The 23,685-nt window shown below is 37.7% G+C and overlaps 1 protein-coding gene across 5 annotated transcripts in view; it reads right to left on the bottom strand.

Moving 5' to 3' along the window:
• Positions 1-5,835: 5,835 nt before the first annotated feature.
• The window catches only part of LOC111872094 (mucin-12), a 317,589-nt gene continuing 299,739 nt past the window's right edge, over positions 5,836-23,685 (bottom strand). For 4 of the 5 annotated variants that reach the window (XM_033754528.1, XM_023865645.2, XM_023865646.2 and 1 more), the window contains 5 exons: positions 15,570-15,699; positions 14,359-14,521; positions 12,871-13,015; positions 11,447-11,645; positions 5,836-8,668 (listed from right to left, as the gene is read on the bottom strand). In XM_033754528.1, coding sequence (XP_033610419.1) covers positions 8,504-8,668; positions 11,447-11,645; positions 12,871-13,015; positions 14,359-14,521; positions 15,570-15,699 — 802 coding nt within the window. In that variant the 3' untranslated portion in view covers positions 5,836-8,503. Of the gene's footprint in view, positions 8,669-11,446; positions 11,646-12,870; positions 13,016-14,358; positions 14,522-15,569; positions 15,700-19,915; positions 20,142-23,685 lie in introns of all 5 variants that reach the window. The other variant, XM_033754529.1, reaches the window with a different exon arrangement.

The following is a 23,685-nucleotide window of genomic DNA, read 5'->3' as shown; positions in this document are numbered from 1 at the left end:
TTTATGAAACTTGGTGTGAATATCATGACTATGGAGACCAATCCACTTATGTAAATTTTAATTATCTACTATCAGTAATATCAACATGACAAATGTATGACTGCATGTCCTGATACTTGCAGAACCACTGCGAATGCACATATGTGGTACTAGATCTTCTAAAAGCACGTATTTTTTTTATTTCTAGTGAAATGGGACTAAGTCCCTTGTACTGCGGCCACTTCTGGCCTATTGTACCAACCCCAGATGATAGGTGAGGGTGATTGTGGAGCAATTGGTGGAATGAAGATTGGCTGGGGAAACCAAAGAACTTGGAGAAAACCTGCCCCAGCCCCACTTTGTCCACTACAAATCCTACTTGACCAGACCCGGGGTCGAACCCAGGCCACCGTTTTCGGAAGCAAGCGACTAACCACTTGAGCTATGGTGAGGCCATGGGAAGGCATGTAAGTGTCACTGTAAAAGCTTTTGTTAAATATCTGGTAGGGTGTAAGTGCATGGCAGCTGCACAGTCATTATGAATGTATAACTTTCTGTCATTTAATGGGAATAAGTAGGTATTAGGTTTTTATGTAAATGCATGGTCTAATTTCCTGCTGTGTAGTGAACTCATTTCGATACTAGTACCAACCTGAAGTTTTAACACACCATGTCACTTAATTCTGTAGGGCTTATTTTTAATATTTGGAGGTTTGGGATATACAGGATGTCCCAGGAGAAATCTGCCAGACTTCGGGAGGGTGTTCCTTATGTTAAAGTATGCCAATATAACCCAAAACACCTATGTCCAAAGTTGAACGGTTACAGAGATAATGGCCCGAGAAAAGTTTAGTCTTCTGGCGGGTCCACGCACTGTACCTGTCAGCTGACAAGTCTTATCGCTGTTTGTCCTTGAGTGTGGTGATGACAGCTCACACTAGCCGCAAACACTCGCATACCAAAATACGAAGTCAGCCATGTTACGTCAGTGGTTTCTGTTCCTATGACATGTATAGTGCTTGGAACCCTAACGACAACTATGACATGGCGTGCGAGTTTCTTTGTATTTCAGTTTAATGGCTTCATGTCACTCCCAAGTTAGTTTGATGTTATGTACATTATTAACATTACAGAAACTGCATATTCCTGCCAGTTTTAATGTGTATTTGGTAATGAACAAGTGTGTAACACTTGTCAAAGTTTCACACTTCTCTGGCCATTATCTCCATAACCGTTCAACTTTGAACATAGGTGTTTTGGGTTATATCGGCATAAGCAACACCCTCCTGAAGTCTGGCACATTCCTGCTGGGGCAACCTGTACATTCTGTCTATTAATATGTTTGAGGTATTTGGCAGTTTTCTGTACACATTTGTAATGTTATGTTTAATACAGTTGTCACAATTTACAACACTCATAATTGTTCACATGTTTGTATAATCATTAGATATCTGTCTTAGTGTAAAGTCATTTATATAGTGCATTAATTCATTGTTGTAACACAAAAGAGAGGCAGGTGGCACTTGAAAATATATTTCATGACATGTCAGTAGCTGTACAACATGCAGTTCCAAGACCTTGCAGACAATTAGATTACTCATGCAACAGATTATTGTGTTTCCTACTGAGGTAATTTGGCAACAGTGTGTCAATGATGTGGTATAGTGTAGAGAATTCTCAGGTAAAAATAATTTGCAGATCTGAAGATGCATAGTTTCTGGTGTTTTAATTATTTTGAATATGCAGTGGATTTGGAAATGAAGGAGAATATAGGACAGAGAGTGAAGTTTAGTTTTTTCAGTTGTGAGATAAATTCTGTATGAGAAGTATCAGCTGAAACAATGTAACAAGAAAATGACAGAGTACCTGAAGGAAAGCATTACTGACACAGAAAATGCAATCTTCTGAAAGCAGTTACTTCTTTCGTGATTTTTGCATAACTGATTGTACAGATATGCCATGGAATAAAGTGAATAGTAAGTATTTCAACGGTTTTCTATTAAAATGTAATATCCATCACGAAGGAACACCCCCAAAATAAAATTATTTGGTTGAGTGTTACGATCCAACTTTCTGATGTATTGGAGAGAACTTGAAAAACGCCTTAATTGGAGGCATGGAGTGTAAAATTACAGACACTTGTATCCAATGCATTGCTCACGTGTTAGTAAGAAAGTTAAGTGAAGATGAATTTGGTACAGCAGACCTGGTTGCCTGAAAGGCTGCAGACTGCTCATTTTGTGAGCGCTCTTATGTGTCTGTTGTAGCCAGGTGGAGGGAATGAAGTTGGGTTTTGTGTACTTATCACAGAAGCTTCTGTTTTTAAGATCTTTTATCCCACATCTCATTCATATTACACAGTGCACGGGCTTAACAGGATATCCAAATTTAGCGTCAGTTTCCACAAGTGAATAATTGGTATCAGACACAAGGACAAAGTGAAGGTTGTGTCTCCACCTCCAAAACTTATCCTTACCTGATCGTTAAGAAGAATTGACGGTGGATGTTTTATCCTGCTCACTTAGTGATGGTTTGAAATTCTGTGTTGTGTTAGTTTGATATGCTGAGGTGGCATCTGATAAGGAAACTGTAGGTCTAGGTGCAATTAAGGCACATTTTACAATTATATGACAGTCGTTAAGGAAATTAGAAATTTTGGCATGCATTTGAGTGAAGGTGTTGGTGTCAGTCATAAAAGTAAAAGCTGTAATTAAATCTCTCCTTTTAAAGTAAGTGTATAGTGTGTATGAAACTGTCCAGCATTTGGCAAAGAAGTCCAGAATATTAGCCCGTCACTTCTATGAAGAAATATTCACGAGGAGAAGGCTTACGGCTTCCAGAGGAAATATCACTGAATCTTGGAACTGTGCTGAGATACTGTTCTCTCACATCTGTGGATGTTGAAAGGTCTGTGCATGTAAACTTGTCCTGACAGAGAAGCATCACAACTTACTCCTGAAAATGTAGAAGAAAGACATTGTGACACTCCAATGCAAATCATGACCCAGAAAAAGTGTGGAGATGAGAACCTGTGATGTTTGCATACTTTGCCTTTTCAGAGCCCATTTTTGTGCTTCGAGAGCATAGTTTTGTAATATTTGGAGGACATGCATGTCCCACCCCCACCAATTTTTAATGCTTAGGAATTTGATGTCTGCAGATAAGTAATGATGTGCTGGCTCTAAGGGTGAGATATTTTTATATGGCAGTAGCTCATGAGTAGCATTTACAAACACAGCAGTTGTGCAGGATTTCATAATGTTATGGAGAAAATTGAATGAAATTCAGTGATGGAAATTTTGTATAGAAGTCGATCATTATGTTATATAATCATAAATTTATAGTTGCTGCTAATCTTGCTGTTAGGCTGAAACATATGAAGGAAAGAACACTTCATTGAGTTAGTTCTTCCCATACCTTCTTGTTCCCCTGCTCGATGTAGGAAGGAAATATTGAAACTGATTTTGAGAAAATAATTGAGAGAATTCAAACTTGACTGACCTGGCTGCTTACAATCAAAAGGCAGCTTTTTAGATGATGTTGAAGTTACCATCTATAAGAATATTGGATTTATTAATAGCTGACTAATTAAGTTACCATGACAGCCAACTCGTAGTTTTCATTCTCTAAACAATTCTTTTGTCTTATACAAACAAGTAATATGTTTCTGTAGTAAGATACAGAAACACTGATTTATATTACATTTTATATTGCATTGATATCACTTATGAGTGACACTAGACTTAACAATCATTGTGGTTTGGTGTGGGTAAGAAATGATTGCTCGTCTCCCTATGCAGATTAACTGTTAACGAGGAGCTTGAAAGGGATAAATTAACAACTGTAAAGTTGATGTGGTGCAGCCAAATCAGTTGGGATAAACACAGGCTAAATCTGGTTTATTGTGCAGGTTACTGAAGATCTTGACTTTTTTTTTTTAATCCGCTGTTCTTGAAGGAGGCTTTGCTACTGTTTCACTGAGAAAAGACTATTTCCCCTTGACCCAAGTGTGGGTAGTACAAAGATAAGCCCCCAAACTCTAGATTTTGCCATTAAATGGAGGTGGAAAGTCATATTCGAAGAATATTCTTTGGTATCATTGGATTGGCTGGGCCCAGACCCATTCTGTGTGTAGTGGCGAACAGACAAATTCTGTCCTTTCTGGGAATTGCGCCATAGTTTAATGAATGGGGTTATATTGACCTTTTTTATTGTGGTTACAAAAATGACTTGTGGCAAGAAACTATTTGTATAACATAAATATATATCACCTGAAGTATATAATATTCATTTGGTGCATTTAAAAGAAATACAATTCATCTGTATTCTCACACTAAGTTCTCTGGGCCAATGTGAAACAAATGAACTTATCTTACAATCTTTAGTATGTATATCGAGTCCTTTCAGAATTCTTTTTGTGGTTTTCAGGCTGAAACCTGTGGATGGGTACAGCCTCCCCATAAGTCATTCTTAATTTTACACATTATGTATGGTATGTGCATAAATTAAGAATAATTTGAATACTGCATATAAAAAATGCCATAGTTAACACTTTTGCCTGATCTTTTTAAAATTTATAGGGTGGTATGAACCAAGGCTTTTTAATTTTAAATGAGGCATTATTGTGTTAGAAGGGCAAGTTACTTTTAATGTTACCCTGTTTTAGGAGCAACGAATGGTTTTGCAACAACCAAATTTGTGGAGGATGGTCGATTTTAGAGCTGGATATATACGAGGTGCAATTGGGAAGTTCCCAGACTAGGTCAAAAAAGAAATGCTGGCATAACTTACTCAATTTTGGCTGCTGTTTCCTTCAAAACAGTCTCCTTGGGAATGTATACAGCAATCCCATTGTTTTTTCCACATTTCAGAAGTACAGTGGAAATTATTTTCCTTAATGCTGCCGAATACCCCTTGCGATTCCCTTTGGATGCCAGATACTGTTTCAAAACATCATCCTTTCAGTTTCATTTTCAAGTTGGGACACAGCGAAATCACAGGGGCCTAAGTCTGGTGAGTATGGAGGATGGGCAATGATAACTATGTTGTTGCTAGTCACAAAGTCTCTGGTTTTCAAGTATGTGTGTGGATGGGCGTGTTGTGATGAAGGAGCCAGTTGTGGTTATGCCAAAGTTCCGGTCCTTTTCATAGCACATTTTCTTTCAAGCATCTCAAAACGTCACAGTAAAATTCAGAGTTCCCTGTAATGTCAGGAGGAATATATTCGCTGTGAAGAAGAAAACAATGAGCCTGCTCTTTGTTGACCTCTGGACCTGCTGCACCTTTTTTGTTCGTTGTGATTGTGGGCTCTTCTACTAGCGATGATTGTTGCTTTGTTTCTGGATCATAACAGCAAATCCAAATCTTGTCAACCACTGTGATACTAGAAATACTCATAAAAGTTAGGTCCTCATTAGCCCTCTCTCATAGCTCAAGACACAGGTTTACACGCCGCTGCTTTTGATAATTTGTCAAGAGTTTGGGAATAAACTTCGTGGCAATACTGCGCATGTTCAAATTTTCTGTTCATATCTCCTGACAAACTCCGTAACTGATCGCAGTGGTGTCTGCGAACACATGGATAGTTCGGCGATGGTCATCATGGATGAGTTCTCGATTTTTTCAACATTTTCTGTTTTGTTGCCAGTGCTAGGTCGTCCTGAACGTTCATCATCTTCAACTGACACTCGACCTGCCTAGAAACATGAATGCCATTCAGAAACCACTGCCTGGCTTAAAGAATGGTTTCTGACTATTAAGTCTTGTGCCACTGTTCTTTTAACAAATTGTAACCCTTGTTTGGCAGACTATGTGATTTTTAAATTATGGCTGTTTGATGTACAAGTAACTTAAATGTTTCAGTGTTACAAACATTTACTTGCTGAAAGAACAGACATGGAATGAACCTAATTGAAATGGTAATGCTACAGAATTTCTTTGTGTTAGCTCAGTAGTTAAAATATTTATTTGAGAAGTTGATCAAAACAAAGAATGGCAACAATCTACGGCACCATGGGCATGTTCACCTCCAAACACTACTTGTTGCCTTTACCTTATATACATTCAGCGTTTCTCAACATTCTTCATCCAAGAGAATGCATGGTGGCTATATCTAAGCTTGTTTTTAATTGCATAATTGCTTTGATAAATTGTGTATATTGTTGTTACTTAAGAAAACTTTTTCATTTTGAAGGCCTTTATTGCAGTGTGTTTATATGTGTATATAAATGGAAGTAAATGTTCGGTTATGTTTTCATAGACAATACAGCTGATAAGCCACACATGCATAGTCCATTGGATTAATTAAATAACCTTCATAGTTGACTTCATTTTTGTCATTTACATAGTTAAACTACATGGGTATAATTATTGGGCGAAAGGGTCAATAAATAATAATTATAATAAGCAGCATCAATACACTTGTCAATCTGTCATCAGCAGCAGATGTGCACACAATACATACATACACACAATCATACATATACGGTGGAGACAACTAAGTACCGGAAGACTCGTATTTCAAAGGCTCTGTTTGTGGGGCATAATGTTCAGAGTTTAAAGTCTAACTGAAAACAGTTGCAACAAATTCATGTATTTCTCTGTAGCTAAGAAACTGTTTTTTTCCTCTATATACATTAAAAACTGGTAATATTTCAGATGTCACTTAGCTTTAATTACATCATAACTTTTTTTGAAATATTTAAAAAATTGTATTTTCCAAAAATTTAGTATATTGTTACTGCACTGAAGCATCTGTTAGTACATTGTATATAGGGTCATAAGTTGAATCATCGAACCTTACAGTGAATGTGCTTAGCTTGAGCTCTCTATACAAAGCTGAAATATACGTTGTTCATAGAGCTTTTCCCCCAAAGTGGAAGGGTCATGTTTTGTGCATGTATAATCTTTGATACCCACATTTCAATGGATAATCCCCAAATCTCCTTTTACATTATTGTGATACTGCATAAATTGTTTCTTAGGACAAGCATCATAATTTACGTGTGTAAGTAAGTGAAGTAGCATCAGGATACACGTATCTTCACTGTGTTCAGGAAATCAGCCTTGCCCTACACTAAGTAAAGGGTGACCATATTTCAGCTACAATTAAATTGAATTTAAAATTCTGTAGTTTATATTTTAATAAACGTTCAACTTTTTATTACTATATAGTGGCCACATACGAAGACATTTTTTCGGTTTACGTGTCAAGCATATAAACAAGGACAGAATTGTAATCATCTAGCATATATGCCCCATTAACAAAGACTTTCTATTGCAAACATTATTTACCCAATCACCAATTTTTGATACCCCAAATTTCATTCTTGGTCCAAAAGTATCTCTCTGTTCAACGGTTAAAGGGCTTCAATGAATCATTTCTGTGTCATGCCAACAAAATTACACCATGTATGTTCACATCCTGCAAAGAAGTACCTTTGAGTGGCATGTATCTGTATGTACATTAGAGTCATAGAACAATGTGCTGACTCTTACCTAACCAACTGAAAGTTGCTGGTCATGTGTTTCATGGTTAAGGATGAAATTCACACTAAAATTTGTTCAAATTGCATCAGCTTTGCTGATACTGTGCTTTGTAGAAAATAACTACATTTGTGTAGTCATAAATTTTTTGAGTTTTTAATTTATATATACAGCAATCCCTTGCCAATTATGAATTTCAAATATCTACAGTTTCCCATTTTTATCCAGTTTTGTTTGCCACAGTATTTAGTTTTATGTGAATGTGGCTTTTAATTTCCATACATATGGAGAAAGTTAGCTTTGGCACTAAGAGATCCACATTTTCTGGGGCCAGGGCTCTAATTGCATTGAAACACCTCGCTTCTAGATTAACATTGCATTTCATTGCCTTTTTTGTGGGACTTTTTATAGTTTATGTCTAATTTATTTTTATATGTTATTACATACAGTATTTTTTTTTGTGTTTATTGAAGAAACATGCAACTTAAACTCTGATGAGCATTGACAGTTATATTGTTTCCGTAATCCTGCATTTTCCACACAGCCCTGGTCTTACCAGATGCAGTGTTTATTCAGGAACACAGTCCCTGCAATTGGCAAGAGACTACTGTACTATCTAAAGCTGTTTTAGAATATGGCATGTTTTCTCTTATATATTCTTCATGTCTGGCAGCTTGTACTGTTTTTGAGTTTACTTTATTGCTCAATCTCTTATATGTTCTTATGATGGCAATTTATTTTTACTATATTGTTTCTTCAGCATTAACCCCTTGGATAGATTATTTACAAAGAATAAGCTCTCAAACTCATTATTAAAATTTAAGATTAAGTTATGCCTGGCATTCTTTGAGCACAGATACTTGAAACAAAATTAAATCTTTCATGAAGAAACAAGTTTAAAATTAATTTATAAGTCTTTCAAATTTAGTGGGTGCACAAATACGGGGTTTAATTTCTGTGTGGCTTTTTGAACAAGTTATTTTTTCTAATACAAATGTTATGCTGTACATGAAGTCTGTTGTGCTCTTTTCTTGTTGGCTTATGATTCTTCAATAATTTCATTGTCGACTCTGCTGTTTCTCACTCCTGTCTTGCCAGTCCATGGATAGACATCAGGGCAAGGCTGGCATGTCCGCATATATCGCACACCTGACTTGTGCCACAGGTTGCATACTTTGGGGTTGTTACATCTTCTGGGTCGCTCCTGTTGATTAATCAGACAATACACATTGTACATTTTTCTCTCCATACCTTGCAATAATGATACAGGGTTTATGGAAGACAGTGGAATGTTTTATAATGTTATGCTGCTGCTGTGAGCTGCCTTGCTCATTGTGTGATGGGTCTCATCTATCAAGGAACCTGAAACTCCTGTTCCTGTGCAGGATGCAGCAGATGTTATTTCATATTCAAATCATTCCATGCTGGATCATCACAGAAAAGTGCAATTATCAACCTAACCCTCAATTTCACTGAAAGCTGATGAGCTTATAGGCTCCATAGAGAATAGTAAGAGGTAAAGGTAAAGTCATTGTGTTTAATTAATAAATTAAACACTTTGCCATGAAGATGTATGGGGGAGTAGACATATAGCTCCACTATTCTTGATCTTTGCACAAGATGGTGGTCAGCTTCATGCCTTGTCTGCTTTGCCTTTGGGGAAAGAGTCCCTAGTACCCATTGGCTAGGAGGGTGGGTGGACCCCAGAGCTAGTCTGGACACCATGGAATAGCAAAAAGTCTCTTTATCAAATCCCAGTCATCAAGCCTGTACTGATTGAGCTATGCTGGCTCCTTTCTTTAAGAGTTTGAGCACCATATATCCTGCAGTTTCTGTGGACCAGGTGTGTGAAAATCGTAAGAAATAGCTCTTTTTGACACCATCTTATTAAAGATTATAACTTGTTCTGTACAGAGCTCATAAGGGGCTTGTTTGAAAGCTAATGATATGATCTTTTGCAGATGATTAATTCATATTGATACTGAGTAGTTGTGGTTTCATTGTCATCTGATGTAACCTTTGACCATAAGTTTCTCACAAAGTCAATTTTTTCTGTATGATTCATAATGTTGTAGTCCAACATACAGCAAAATGTCACCCTGGGAGTCATGGGATCTCCTGTAATAAAATCATGAACATTCATATGATCTGAAACACAAATTGTGGAACATAATTTACCACATTTTAACAAAACTTGCTGACATCAACAGACATAGGGGTAATATTACCAGTTATTGTTGCTAGTAAACATAATTTGCAATATCTCTTGTGCTGTAACTTTTTAATCGCTAATTGCATTTTGAAAGATGTAGTGTATGTTTGTCCTGTGGCTCTTCTTGGATCTGCTTCTTTAAAATGTCTGGCAAAGGAAGGTTTGCTTGTTGATACATGCAGGATGGTGTCGGATCATGAGGGTGAAGAACACTGAATATCACTTTCACTGAGCGCCCATTCACTGTCATAATGCATCCTAACCACCAAACACTGTTAAAACACATCACAAAATATTTTGCGTCATCAAATGTCATGATTTCTTGCAAGCACTTTTCAGACTGCTGAGCTAGACAGTTTGCTCACAATTAATGTACATTTTCTTACTGGTAGAAAAGCATGAAGCTTAAGAGTTCCCAGTATTGCTTTAGCTGTTGAATTTCTTTTGTATAAGCCCTTTTCCTCTTTAATTCTAGTTCAGTAACAATCTGAAAGTTGATGTATTGTGTGTGGTTTGTGCCCAATTGAACTTTTGTCCTGGAATTACGATTTGATCATTGTAGGGTCACTGCATGCTTGCCTCATTCACTGTTGCCATGTGGAGTGACAAAGAGATACCATTTAGCTGGAACTGAAAAACCTTCATGTAAAATCAAATTTAAGAAGTTTTTTCAGCTGTGATGCTGACCTGTCCGCGAAACAGACTGTCTTCTTCAAACAGCCAAGTTTATTGTGAAGAAAATTAATTAAGTAAGACAGAAATTGTTATAAAGCTGGTGTGTGAAAACTTGTTTGTTGGTGATTCTTTGAAATAAAGTGCAAAGGCATAAAGAATTGTTTATGCAATAGAAAGCCTCTACCTTATCTTATAATAAGAAGGAATAATTTGCAGCAAAATCACACATCACTACACCCACTTGTAAGTCAGATTTCAGTTTATTCACATATATTGCTTGCTGTACAGCAACAAAAGAGAGGGGATGCTGCCAGCTTTGCAGTTAACATATCAGTGAATTCATTACTTGGTGTTACAGTGGTTTCAAGTGTCTGTCAATCAGTGGAAACCTGCTGCTTGAAATTAATGTGTTCAGTAGCATTCTGTTTTACAAAGTTCTGCAGTTTATTAGATCTAGGGCATTCTTTACATCTTTGGAAAAGCAACACTCTTGATGAAGACTGCCCATAATCATTGCCAAGTACTGATGGTTTGCGGAGAGCTTAGTACTCTGATATGTCAGTTTGAATCCTTAAAGCATTAATTTGACATTATGTCCAGGATGGATGGACAGACACATGCACGCACACACAAACAACCCCCCCCTCACACACACACACCATGTAATCTACTGATTTGGCTATAAAACTTCACAGAAAATGGCCATTTGGGACAAGAAGATGTAGGTTGGAGGATAACTTTAAACTTAATCTTAGTATCTAAACTGGATTGAAATACCTCAGGATAGGTTTTCTGGGCTGGCTAACAATAGGAAATTACTTGTGTTGTTGAATATAAGTATAGCAGGAAAGAATAGTACTGAATTTAATAATCATGTAATCATTACAATTACTCTGTGGATCATGGGTTTCAGTGTGGGGCTTAGTGTTTCTTTCAGATCCTCCATGTAAATGCTATGGTTGTATCCTGAAATAAGCCACAGTCAGCTTCTTTGTCCTTTCCTCCTCTGTAATTCACAGTTGTGTGGTCGTTTGATGCCATGTAAACTACCCAGCTGAAAAGTGTAATGTGATAACTGCAGAATGTAAGACTTACTGGATAATTGCACTGGAACGGTGGGAAGCTGTTGATGCGAGACAGAGGTGTGGGGTCACGCACCCACTGAATAGCCTGCCAATTGGTCACCAGCCAGACATCTTGCATGTTTACAATGGTGTCAAGGAATGCAATAAATCCCTCTTTATGATGTGGCTGGGTGAACCAGGCAGCATGGTAGAACAGGCCAAATGGTGCCCTGTGGAATACACAGTTTTGATACTTTCTTTCCTATGTCCCTGTTAGAAACCAAAGGAGTAAAATATTTGGAAGTATAATTTTACTTATGTATAACTTATACTTGATGTATTATATGAGTGTGACATTTGGTTCTCACTGTAAGGGAAGAACAGGCTATCTGAGAATGCAGTGCTCAGCACAATATTTGAACATAAGAGAAAGGAAGTAACAGGAAGACTGAGAAAATAACATAATGAGGAGCATCATAATTCATACTGCACAAATGCTGTTAGAATGACAAAATCAGGATGTGAGACAGAAATGTGTGGCACATGTAACACGCTGGAAAATCTTGAGGGACAAGATCCAGGGAAAGTTATACCAATGTTATGTTGGACAATGGGTGATGCCTCAAGTATATTTACAATAATATATAGCCTGGCAAAAGAGTTCATGAATTCATTGCGGTAAAAGTGCTACATACCTCATTGCTGAATGCATATTGTTGAGCTAGCCAAGACCTATCTTGAGTTGTAGAGCTGTTACATAAGAAGACTGACAGCAACATGATATAACCCACATGTCACTGTGTCCGTTCATGAATACTCCGTGTTTACACTTACACATTTTGCAAAATTTACTGATACTGGATTATGTCCCGTAAGATCTGCGGTTTCTGCAGCAATGAATATTTATATTGTAATCTAGGTTATGGCACTGTGTGATCTAGTAGGTGGTTATCAATGTTTTGGAGGATCATACTACTTGCATCTTCAGGGTAGAAGATAGAAGCAGTATGTTCCTCCAAAATATTAGTAACCACCTTCCAGATTACATTATGTAATAACTTTGTAGATCACAGTATGCATTATCCCTCATTGTTCATTCTTAATATTCAATATAGACTTGTATTTTAGCTTCCTGTTTCACTAATATTGTTGCCCTTTGTACATACATGTAAGCACAATTTGAAATGCAAACAAGTGTTGCATTCAAGGCAGGGTTACATGTATGTACAAAAGGCTAGATGTAAACTTCATCTCCTTAAGTCACTCTCAGTATATGCCCATCAGTTTCTGCTCCATATCAGAATAGCCAAGTAATACAATTTACATACAGAATTTTACAATTCAAAATGTTATCTTGTATGGCCTTGTTAACCAAAGCAAAGAAGGTCCTTGCAATTACCGGCAAAAAATCTTTATTTATATGAATGAATTATTATGTATGAAAACTAATATTACCTGTTGGTTGTGTAATGGCGTTCAAAATTTTTGATAAGCATCTTGTATACTCCATCAGCTGTAGGTGGATTGCTACAAGCATCACCCATGGAGCATCGCCCTCCATTCAAGTCCTGCCACATCACCATAGGAACCTCCCAAACACCTTAAAGGTCAGTGCAAAGCAAAATACAAATTAACAGAGTAAAGGAGCTGGGTAGATAACTAAGTAATTGAATGTTGTGGTACGGTGTCTACATGGTAGTATGTGCTTCATGTCCAGGATGCCCTAGTTGTGAATTTCAGGCAGATTCTGAAAAAGTACCTTAGAACTTTGAGGTTGGCTGTCACATCTTAGTGTGTGTGTGTGTGTGTGTGTGCGTGCGTGCGTGCNGTGTGTGGTTGGTGGTGCGGGGGGGGCTGCGGGCATGGGCGGGGCCCCCCCCCCCCAGTTCTCATGTCACATTCTGACTTGGGGTTTCTATAACATTTTCAGTTATTATCAGGAATGGGAATTGAATTGATTATGGATTGTTCTCTTGTACTTACTATAACCTTGAATTGTTACAATATTTCCAGTCTGTATGACACATAAGAACAAATGTATAGACTTGAATTGAATTGCAAGTTCATTTTTTCTAAATGTAGGCATACATGTGTAAACAGATAGGAGTGTCTGTGTAGAAGTTGTTGAGGCATTACTTGCAGACACTGCTGCTGATTTGAATGAAAATAATGCCACAGCTGACCAGCTAGGAAAGGTGGAAGCAAATGCCATAATCCTGCATAATGGAAAGGCCCTTCCTCAGCACAGCCAACAAGTAGCCTGTGTGTATGTTGAGTTATCTTCAAACCACTTCTGTGTGCTTCCCAGTAAATCATTCACAAACACCATTTAATGCCAATTCACACAATACAAGTGTAATATATTAAGTTTAATTAAAATGTGCTAAGGGACTCAAGAGATAGACCCTGAGTTAAAGAATACCATAAAATGAGCCAAACTGAAACAAAATAAAAAGATACAGCAAACTTTTATGTAGATTTACCATACCAAGTCTAATTGAAATTGATCATGTAGTTTATGGTCAGATGGAAAAGTAGTACTTATAGACATTTTTAAAAATGTATTAAAATGGTTAAGGACTTCTTTCTTTACCAGTATTGACTTTTTTTTAATGCTAGTGGGGTGGGACTAAGTCCCTTGTACTGCGACAACTTCTGGCCTATTGTACCAGCCCCAGATGATAGGTGAGGGTGATTGTGGAGAAATTGGTGGAATGAAGATTGGCAGGGGAAACCGAAGTACTCGGAGAAACCCTGCCCCAGCACCACTTCGACCACCACAAATCCCACTTGACCAGACCCAGGATTGAACCCGGGCCAGCACAGTGGGAAGCCAGTGACTAACCGCTTGAGCTATGGCACAGCCCCAGTAATGACTTTACACCATAACTTGTTTCTTATTGTTAGGAATCAGTGTATTTGTAGAAATAATTTGGATCTTACCTGGATAGGAACGTGTGGGGCAGGGTGGAATCATGCAGTCGTGGAAGATCTTGTAATCCAGTGTGTACGGCCAACTTGGAGGCCTGTTCTCATAAACAGGCATCGATGAATCATAGGTGAAGTTTGAGTCATACAGCATCTTGAACATCTTGTTACCTCCAATCTAGGGCCACACAAGCAAACAGGGTCTTATATATTTTGTTTGAGTTTAATATGTTTAACATTTTCATCAAGGTAGTTTAATTGGTGTCAGGGGTATTTCAGTTTCACATGTTATAGTATAACTAGTAATTCATGTGAAGATGTAATTTATTTTATCTGCTTTCTGTAAAAAAAGTAAAAATTGCTAGTCACATAATATTTAAAAAACTTGAATCTGGAACTTGCTTAATGTAGTGAATATTGAAGAAGTTTTAAGGGAAAATGCAGTGTGACTGCCGTCTGTGGAACATTTAGCTTTATAACAGTAGTTTTAAGAGCCAAGATAGCGCAGTCGGTATAGTGACTGGATATGGGCTGGATGACAGAGGAGTTGGAGTTTGAGTCATGGAAGGATCAAGAATTTTCTCTTCTCCACATCATCCAGACAGGCTCTAGGGCCCACCCAGCCTCCTATCCAATGGCTGTCAGAGATTCTTTCTCCATGGTTAAAGCGGCCAGGGTGTGAAGCTGACCACTCACCTCCAACTAGTGCCGAGGTCAAGAAAATATGGATCTATACATCCATTCCCCCATATGCCTTCATGGCATACTGCTTAATTAGTTAATCACAGGAACAACTCTACTGTTACTTTACAGTAGTTTTATATCTGTACTAAATAACATCAAAGCCAGAGAGGTCTGCAGAATTGCAGAGATTTCATTTTGAAAACACTGTGTGTCTGTTAACTTTCTTCTCACCTCACCACCCAAAAATCTGGGCTGTGTGGTCATTTTACAAGCATCCTGAAACTCTGTCTGCATGCAGCCATATAATATAGAAAATTACAATATGTTTAAAAATATTATTAGAATAACATCTTTTGAAATTTTAAACCCATAATCAAATTTAAAAGTGTTAATAATATGGTATGAAGGCTACACATAGGAAAACTGCATTATATTTGTATTGTGATGGCATTTAAAATGCCAGTACTTAGATATGTGTTTATGCCAAGTTCTGCAGTGTAACATCTGTGGTGTATTGTAAATTGATCTGAACAGCTACTTACAGCCAAGAATGGAGCTCTCATACCCCTGATGTCCTCCATGCGCACACCACCATAAGCAGCAAGAATTTCTTGCTGCCCAGCGATCTCCCTGGTCCATTTCTTCTGAGAGAACTGTTCCCCAAAACTGTGCCTATTATATGAATCAAAACACATTGGAATAAAATACATATGCTTCAGGTAATATATTCAGACATGTCTGGTGGCTTCAAAGATATGGAAAAACACATCTTATGTTCAGTTTATTTTCTCATTACTTCTATGCAGTATGGAGTATGCATTTGGTTCTAATACATTAACATCTTAAATGCCCGGAATTACTGGGTTTTTGGGCTTTGTACATAAACCCAGTAATCCCAAGTGTTAAACACCATTGTCAAAACTCCTTGAATGCCAACTAAAAAATTATTCTATGTGGGCAGTGTGCACCATATTACATGAATAAATACTCAACTCTCTTATCTAAATGGCTGCAGACACACAAACTGAATCATGTCCAGTCAAGTAGAACTGAGGCGTACTAACTAAATTGCTACGAAAACAGAATTCCAGTATGTGTCGCTACATTCTGTGAGTTGAGGCAATGAATCAGAGGGTCTGTTTATGAAGTATGTTCATAAGTCAGACTCAGTTTACCTTGACTGGGTTCAGTTTGGTTATTGTGCCTGCAGAAAAAGACACAGTGCAGAATGATGTCTGTATTTTCCAAAATTTTATGTTCAAAAACTTAGGTTCATGATTTACATGAGGTTTTTCCAGTAGCATAGTTGGTTGAGGCACTATGCTACTGGCCAGAAGTTTGTAGGTTTCATTCCCAATGAGGTCATTCGATTTTTCAGTTGACCTATTCCTTCCAGCTGCACTTTGGCCCATCCCTGGGGTTGACTTAGCCTCTAACAGAAATGAACACCAGGAATCTTCCTGGGGGTAAAGGGCAGCCAGTGCATAAGGCTGACAACTGCACTGCCATCTGTGAGCCCACTGTCTAGAAAATGTGAAAGCCTCAAAATCTCGCAAACCTGTGGTCCTCCATGGCCTGCGTTTTTTATGAAAATAGTTTATCATGGAAAATACTGCTCTTAGCATGAAACTGAAATAGTGTGTAGCCCACTTCTTCTGTATGAGTGACTTCTTAATCTCATCACCATCAGATTATACTATGACAGATCTGAGGTTCTCATGCCATTGGCTATGAAGAATATGGTTGTCTGGGTTGTAATGCCATGTAACTCAGAGGCAGCTTGATGTTTTGAAAGAATATATCACTTCTGTCTATAAGACCACACGAGACTAGCAGAAGCAGGTGGAAAGGTGAGCTTGGGCTCTCTCTAAACTACAGTGTGTTGAACCCAGAAGACTGCAGTCTTAAAATTATACTACTCTGCCAGAATAATTCCTACTTGTGAGCAGTAGTGTGTACAGTACGTACATATATACAGAGGAAAATGGAATGCACACTGACAGACAAAATGGTAATCTCAGAAGCCTGTTTTCTTTGCTTCAAAAAGGAAGATACACTAATACAAAAACTGTCTGTATAATGACACCAGTCACCTGATGACAGGAATAGCTCAAATTTTTTAAATATTGTATATGTAAGTTATACTTCAAATGATAGACTGTTCAACATAATAATGGTATAATGATTTTAGGGCATTGTCCTCCATGTTGATATGTTGGATGTGGGAACATCTGGACTGAATCTATTAAAAGCTGTGTAGGGATAGTGTCATGCTGTGCAAAGTGTGATAGTACAGTTATAAGCAAGGCAGTGACAAAAGTGCAAGCCAAACATTTATTAATCACAAAGAAATCAGGCAGACATGTAGTGACAATGTTCATGAAATGGTGGATGACATGTCATTAATCTGTGTACTACCTGTAGTGCAATTGAAACTGTTCTTCATATCTTATCTTTTAAACGTTATCTCATGAAAAAAATAACTTTAAACTGCATGAATATTTGGAATGTTTGCAGTATGTTGATATTCCTGGGTTTATGGAAATATTTAACATGAGTGACAAATATAAATTATCAGGCAAAATGATATAGAGCAGTTTAACAGACAACTGTTTAATGGTGGTGTAGGCTTTCAACTTATTTGGCTGTTTAAGATGGCAGAGGGTTGACAATTTGTGTGGAAGGGGCAATTTCCTGTCCATTTTTATGCACAGAAATTTGTTCAAAATATTGCAGCCAAGTCTTGGGACTATGTCATAACTCAGACGTGCTGGCTTCTCATCATGGAGTATTGGGGTTCAATCCTTAGGATGCTTCATGTGAAATTCATGATGGATGAAATGGCACTGGAGAAGAGGTTCTCCTGAGTTTCTTCTGTTTTATTCAACTATTATTTCACACTCATCTGTCACCACCCATGACCAGGCAATAAATCATCATATCTTTCGTCTTTTAACTTTTGTGGCTTCATCTTTGACTTGCTGCTTGGCTGGTTACAGATTAAGGAGTTAAGTTTTTTATTATGTCCTGCTCATAATTGTCTAGTTGTGAATTATGTATGACTTTGTGAAACATAATCTCTTTTAATAGCCTGTGAAGCAGTCCACACGATAGACACAATGAGAATGGAAGTGTATACTTTAGTGCAATACACATACCTTCCAAATGCATTCTTTGCTATTTTGCATGTTTCATTGGCCTTAATGTTGGACATAACTTCCATTTTGCATTTACTTTGTGCACTTCATCTGAAGAACACATAAAAAGAAGTAACTTCAGTCATAGACTCTTAATACTTGTAGCATGTGCCACTGTATCGTACACTGTGCTGTTTCATCTTTAGACAAGTGTATTTGGTCACTATGACCACAGTGGATATGGAATAATTCAGACCACACAAGTATCAAGATAATGTTATATTTTAGCATCCTGCTGCACTGACTCATGTCCATGATTTATGCTAACCGTCTTACAGTGCATACACTTTTTTCACCTTACTCTTCTTTTTTTTGCACTACATGTTTCAGCACTAATGTGCCATCTTCAGGTGCATTTTCTCTATGCACATCTAACTATTGCATTGCATGCCCTGATGTCTTCATACTAAAATGACTAAAATATATATTCGTCATATATAATAATAGATTTTAAATATTAAAACTTTTCAGGATTCGTCATCCTTACGTCGTATCTCAGTATGCAAATCACGCCAAACCACCCCTGTGGGAGCACTCTTCCTACATTCATATGTATAACGCATGCAGTCACAGGAGCAAGACACAACAAAGAGCACAACAGGAGCAAGACACAACAAAGAGCACAATACACATGAATGTAGGAAGAGTGCTCCCACAGAGGTGGTTTGGCGTGATTTGCATATTGAGATACGACATAAGGATGACGAATCCTGAAAAGTTTTAATATTTAAAATCTATTATTATATATGACGAATATATATTTTAGTCATTTTAGTATGAAGACATCAGGGCATGCAATGCAATAGTTAGACGTGCATAGAGAAAACGCACCTGAAGATGGCACATTAGTGCTGAAACATGTAGTGCAAAAGAGAAGAGTGAGGTGAAAAAAGTGTATGCACTGTAAGACGGTTAGCATAAATCATGGACAAGTATCAAGATAATGAAAAGCAGAAGGGTTTATTCCTGAGAAGGAAATTAACCTCAGTATTAACTAATTAATTTGGCAACTATTAGTCTGAATTTTAAAGGAGTGTTCATAAAATTATACGATAGCTGACAAACTAAAATTCCATATTTTCCTAACTTCTTTCAAGTGTTTGGAATTTAAATAAAATTCAACTCTACTTTCAGACTAAGGGAGCCCAGTGATTTGAAGTTAATTACTGGCCTCTCATACAAAAAATTTCTGGTTTTAAACTACTTGGATCCAGTGTGTTTTCCTACATCCTTTATCTCCCGCATAGTTCAGGCTCTTTTGAAACTGTAGGGAATTCATACCATGACCATGGTTCAAATTCTACATTAAACTCTTGAGCAATCATTACCATCACCTCCAGTCATAACGAGTAAATTAAATCGCACTTTATGGGCATTTTCACTCCAGAAACCTATCTGGAAACACAGAAAATGAAGGTTTTGGATTTTACATGATACTTTTGTTTCCTACAGTACTTTTATATTGACTCTAAAGCTGAAAAATACATAACTTTGTAAGTATTAATAGACTATATTTGAAAACACTTTATATACTTTTATTTGAAATTCTAAACTGCTAGTTAAAATTTAAATATTTATTATATAAAGGTGACAGGCATATGCACCAAGTGGTATATCCACAGTAGTCTTCATACTGACTCCTACATAATGTTTTCATGTGACTGCAACTTTCTAAGGCAATTTAAACTTACGAAATGGAATGTGATGCAATTTCATGTCCAGAAGCGTACAGGTTCTGGACGTGGCTATAATCCGTCCACTCATGAGATACGTAGAAAGTTGCTGCTATGGGGCAGCCATTAGGGTTTGTGCGTCCCTTTTCAAATAGGTCTGTATACAATCCCTTGTTGAGATCATTTGCAGAGTCATCGAATGTTAGCAGAACGAGCTGTGGGATCTCCTCTGCTGCAAAGCCACCTGTGATTGGCCAGGAAGTAGGAGACAGCAGATTTGTGGAAATGGAGGCAAGGGGAGGTTTTTGGAGGTTATAATGTTGTAATTTTTTAATTTAAATCGGGAATATAGTAGTGTTATCATTTTCAAATGTAGGGACGAATTCGTTTTTGTAAAGCATTTGTGTAATTTTATAGGATTGGTAATTTATTTCAGTTCACATATTGGATTAAATGGCAGAGATGATAAAAAGAATTAGGTTGTGATATATTCATAAATTAGTAACTTTTTAATTGGGAGAGGTTTGTTATTCGAACCAGTAATTATAATTATGATCAGAATTTCTCCAACAGCCAGACAGTGGATAGTGCAGCACACATTTGTAATAAAAATACACCAGAAATGAATGATGTATGAAAATGACTTAAAAGAAATATATTTAAAGATGAAAATTTAGCCATTATTACAGCATACAATGTGTAAATTGGCATAGACATGCAATGATTTTGATAGTATGACAGCACATTAAAGTTAAAATAATTTAAATATAATGATTTGGGAATTGATGAGTTAATAAATATCAATGCAAATTTAAGGTGCAAGAATTGATAATTGAGAAAAAGTGCATTGACATTATGAAATGTGGCAAGGGAGTATAGTGTGATTGATGGAAGGGTGTGGGAAGAAAAGACAATATGCAAAGCATGTTATTGGCTTGGTCAAGAAGCCTTGTTTAGTCAGCACACACAACAAAGCAGTGAACTCATGCCAAGGCATGTGATGTTCTTTGCAGCTTCCACTTTCCTAGTGTTGCAGTCTCTGCAGCTCAGCACCTGTTTACAGTAAGCATAGCTCTGTCCCTTGCAGGCAAGTCATGTAGAGACTGAAGTCTCTCTTTAGCACATACAGTAATTGGTATGCCTGTGTTAGTTATATTGCAAGTAAATGATGCAGCAAGCTACTAAATTTGATCTGCATGCAACACAGACAAGAATATCATATAGACACATCTTATCCCTTTGTTGTACCTTTCAGATTCTCTACCCATTTTCAGGATTTGATTAAGTTCTGTATGAAAGACTGATATATATTTTTTGCAAGTGTAAGAGCCAAACACTAACGCATTTTACAGAATATCCAGTAAGCCTGGAATCTTAGCGGCTTCCGTAGTCTAGAGGTAACGTTCCCACCTCATGACTCGTAATACGCGGGTTCAAATACCCAGCGGAGGTCTTCGAATTTTTAAGGGCAGAAAAATTCAGGGAACAAGTCCTCCGGGAGGGACTTTAAGCCGTGGGTCCCGTGTAGTAGCTTTACGGCACGTAAAAGAACCTCATATCTCCAAAGGAGGTCACTGAGCCAAATTACAGGATGTTTCCCGCCCAACAGCAGTCTCTAATACCTCTGGTAGATGGGGGAAGCATTATAGATACCTCTCAGCTAGTAGAGCCGGTCTCGCTGGCTTGGCGGGACTGATGGTAAGCACCAGTACCGGTAAGATATAGAGACTGGTAGAATATCATAGAGGGAAGCACAATGGACCAATACAGGTCTCAGTGCATGGGGAAACCCACCCTCTCTAATAACTAACTAAGCCTGGAATCTTAAGTGATGATAGAGGTTTGACATATTTGTTACAAAATATGCTTCATATGTCCATCATTCACATAACCTCTTGACTGCAACCTCCACACATCTGTCTTTACACAGTGACATTACCCACAATAGTGGCCAAGACAAGACATATGTTGCCTATGGTTCCAGACACATGGGACATCTATATTAAAGGAGGATTCATTGAAAGCCATTTAAATGAATATCTGGTAAATAAAACAATTCATCTATTTGTTTAAAGGCTGCAATGTGAGATACAGTGACCTGTATAAATAATAGTAAAGCCAAATGAACATACATACATGTGTACTCAATCTGCTGTGCGGATGGAGGCTGTGCCAGGGTGGGGCACAGAAACATCCTTTTTTGAAGGTGAATAAAAGAAAAATTATTGCTGATAGACAAAATTTATGTTTAGCTAATGAAAGGACATACTTTAAAGTTTTAAATCGTATAGTTTTAAACAAAATATCTTGAAGGTGGTGGCCACCATTCTCTATGCACTGATGCAACCGTTTTCTGAAGTTTCCTTCTGCACATTCCAACATGTGCATCGGAATTCAGGCTACTTCCTGCCGAATAACATTCTTCAGCTGAAGCAGGTTTGTGGGGAGATATTTAAAAACCTATGCCTTGAGGTATCCCCATAAAAAAATCACAGGTTAGATCAGGTGAGTGCGCTGCCCACAGGATGTCACCTCGAAGCGAGATGAGCCGTCCGGGGAACTTTGCCCTCAAAACTGTCATCGAAGCTCGGGCTGTGGGGGCCATGGCACCATCCTGTTGGAACCAGACATTTCCTAGATGCATTTCTTCAAGAGATGGTTCAAAATTAGTTTTTAATCATGTCCACATACCACTGTGAGTCGACAGTAACTGCATGATTGTCTTCAAAAAAATAAGGGCCAATAACTCCAATTCTTGAAAACGCACACCATACTGTCACTTTATCACTGTGAAGTGGCCTCTCATGGAGCTCTCTGAAATTGTTACCACTCCAACAGCGCATATTCTGCTTGTTGACATCCCGATAGGTGAAAATGTGCCTCATCACTAAAGAAAACAAGTGTGTCAGGGGGTAAAGTTTCCAATAACGTTTACATGGTGACAATTCTTGCAGAACAACCATCTTATAGGGATGGAAATGAATTTTTCATGAAGAATTCGGTGCATTGAACGATTGGATATGTCTAGGGCGACTGCATGTTTGCGAGTGGAGCGTCCTGGAGATCTCAAAATCGACTGTTGAACTGCCTCCACATTTTCTGGCATCGTAACGGTCCGTTGTCATCCTGATGATTTTTTTCAACACGCTCCCGGTTGTCCTAAATTTTTCTGCCCACAAAACAAGCGATTTCTGGTTGGGAACCGGGCGTCTGGGCTTAATTCCGAAGTGACTACGGAACGCATGCTGCACTGCCACGTAGAAATGGTTGTTAGAAAAATAGGCTTTGACAGCAAACGCATGCTGCTCACTCGTCCACCTCATGTTTCCTACTGAGGGGTATTAGACAGAAACTTCCGTGAGTGCTGCGTTCTCCGAGCCTATCCCCACTTTTCTGCGACCTCCCTTCCCTTCACAGTGCGTCTTCACAAAAAGGAAGTTTCTGCACCCCACTCTGTAGAATCCACAGATTTTATATAAGGTAATTTGTATTTTTTATTTATTATAAGACATAAGAAAAAGATTGTCATAAACTACAAATTGTTGTTTCTGATAGGGACTTTCACATTTTGATTTCACTGGGTGTCCTACAACTGTAAATTTGACCCTGAGAAGCAGAATGGATCGTTAGTAACACTGACAAAATCTGCACAGTTTTGCAGGTTTGCTTTGCAGAAAATTTCATAACATTTCTGCCAGATGAGTTATTTTAATTACGAATTAGGATAGCACTTTGCTTGTCTCAAATTAATTTTATATTTTTAATACACTAAAGTGACATTTGGCTGG

The sequence above is a fragment of the Cryptotermes secundus genome, unplaced genomic scaffold, assembly GCF_002891405.2.
Source record: "Cryptotermes secundus unplaced genomic scaffold, Csec_1.0 scaffold403, whole genome shotgun sequence".
NCBI lineage: Eukaryota > Metazoa > Arthropoda > Insecta > Blattodea > Kalotermitidae > Cryptotermes > Cryptotermes secundus.
This window is presented reverse-complemented; position numbering and strand designations above follow the sequence as displayed.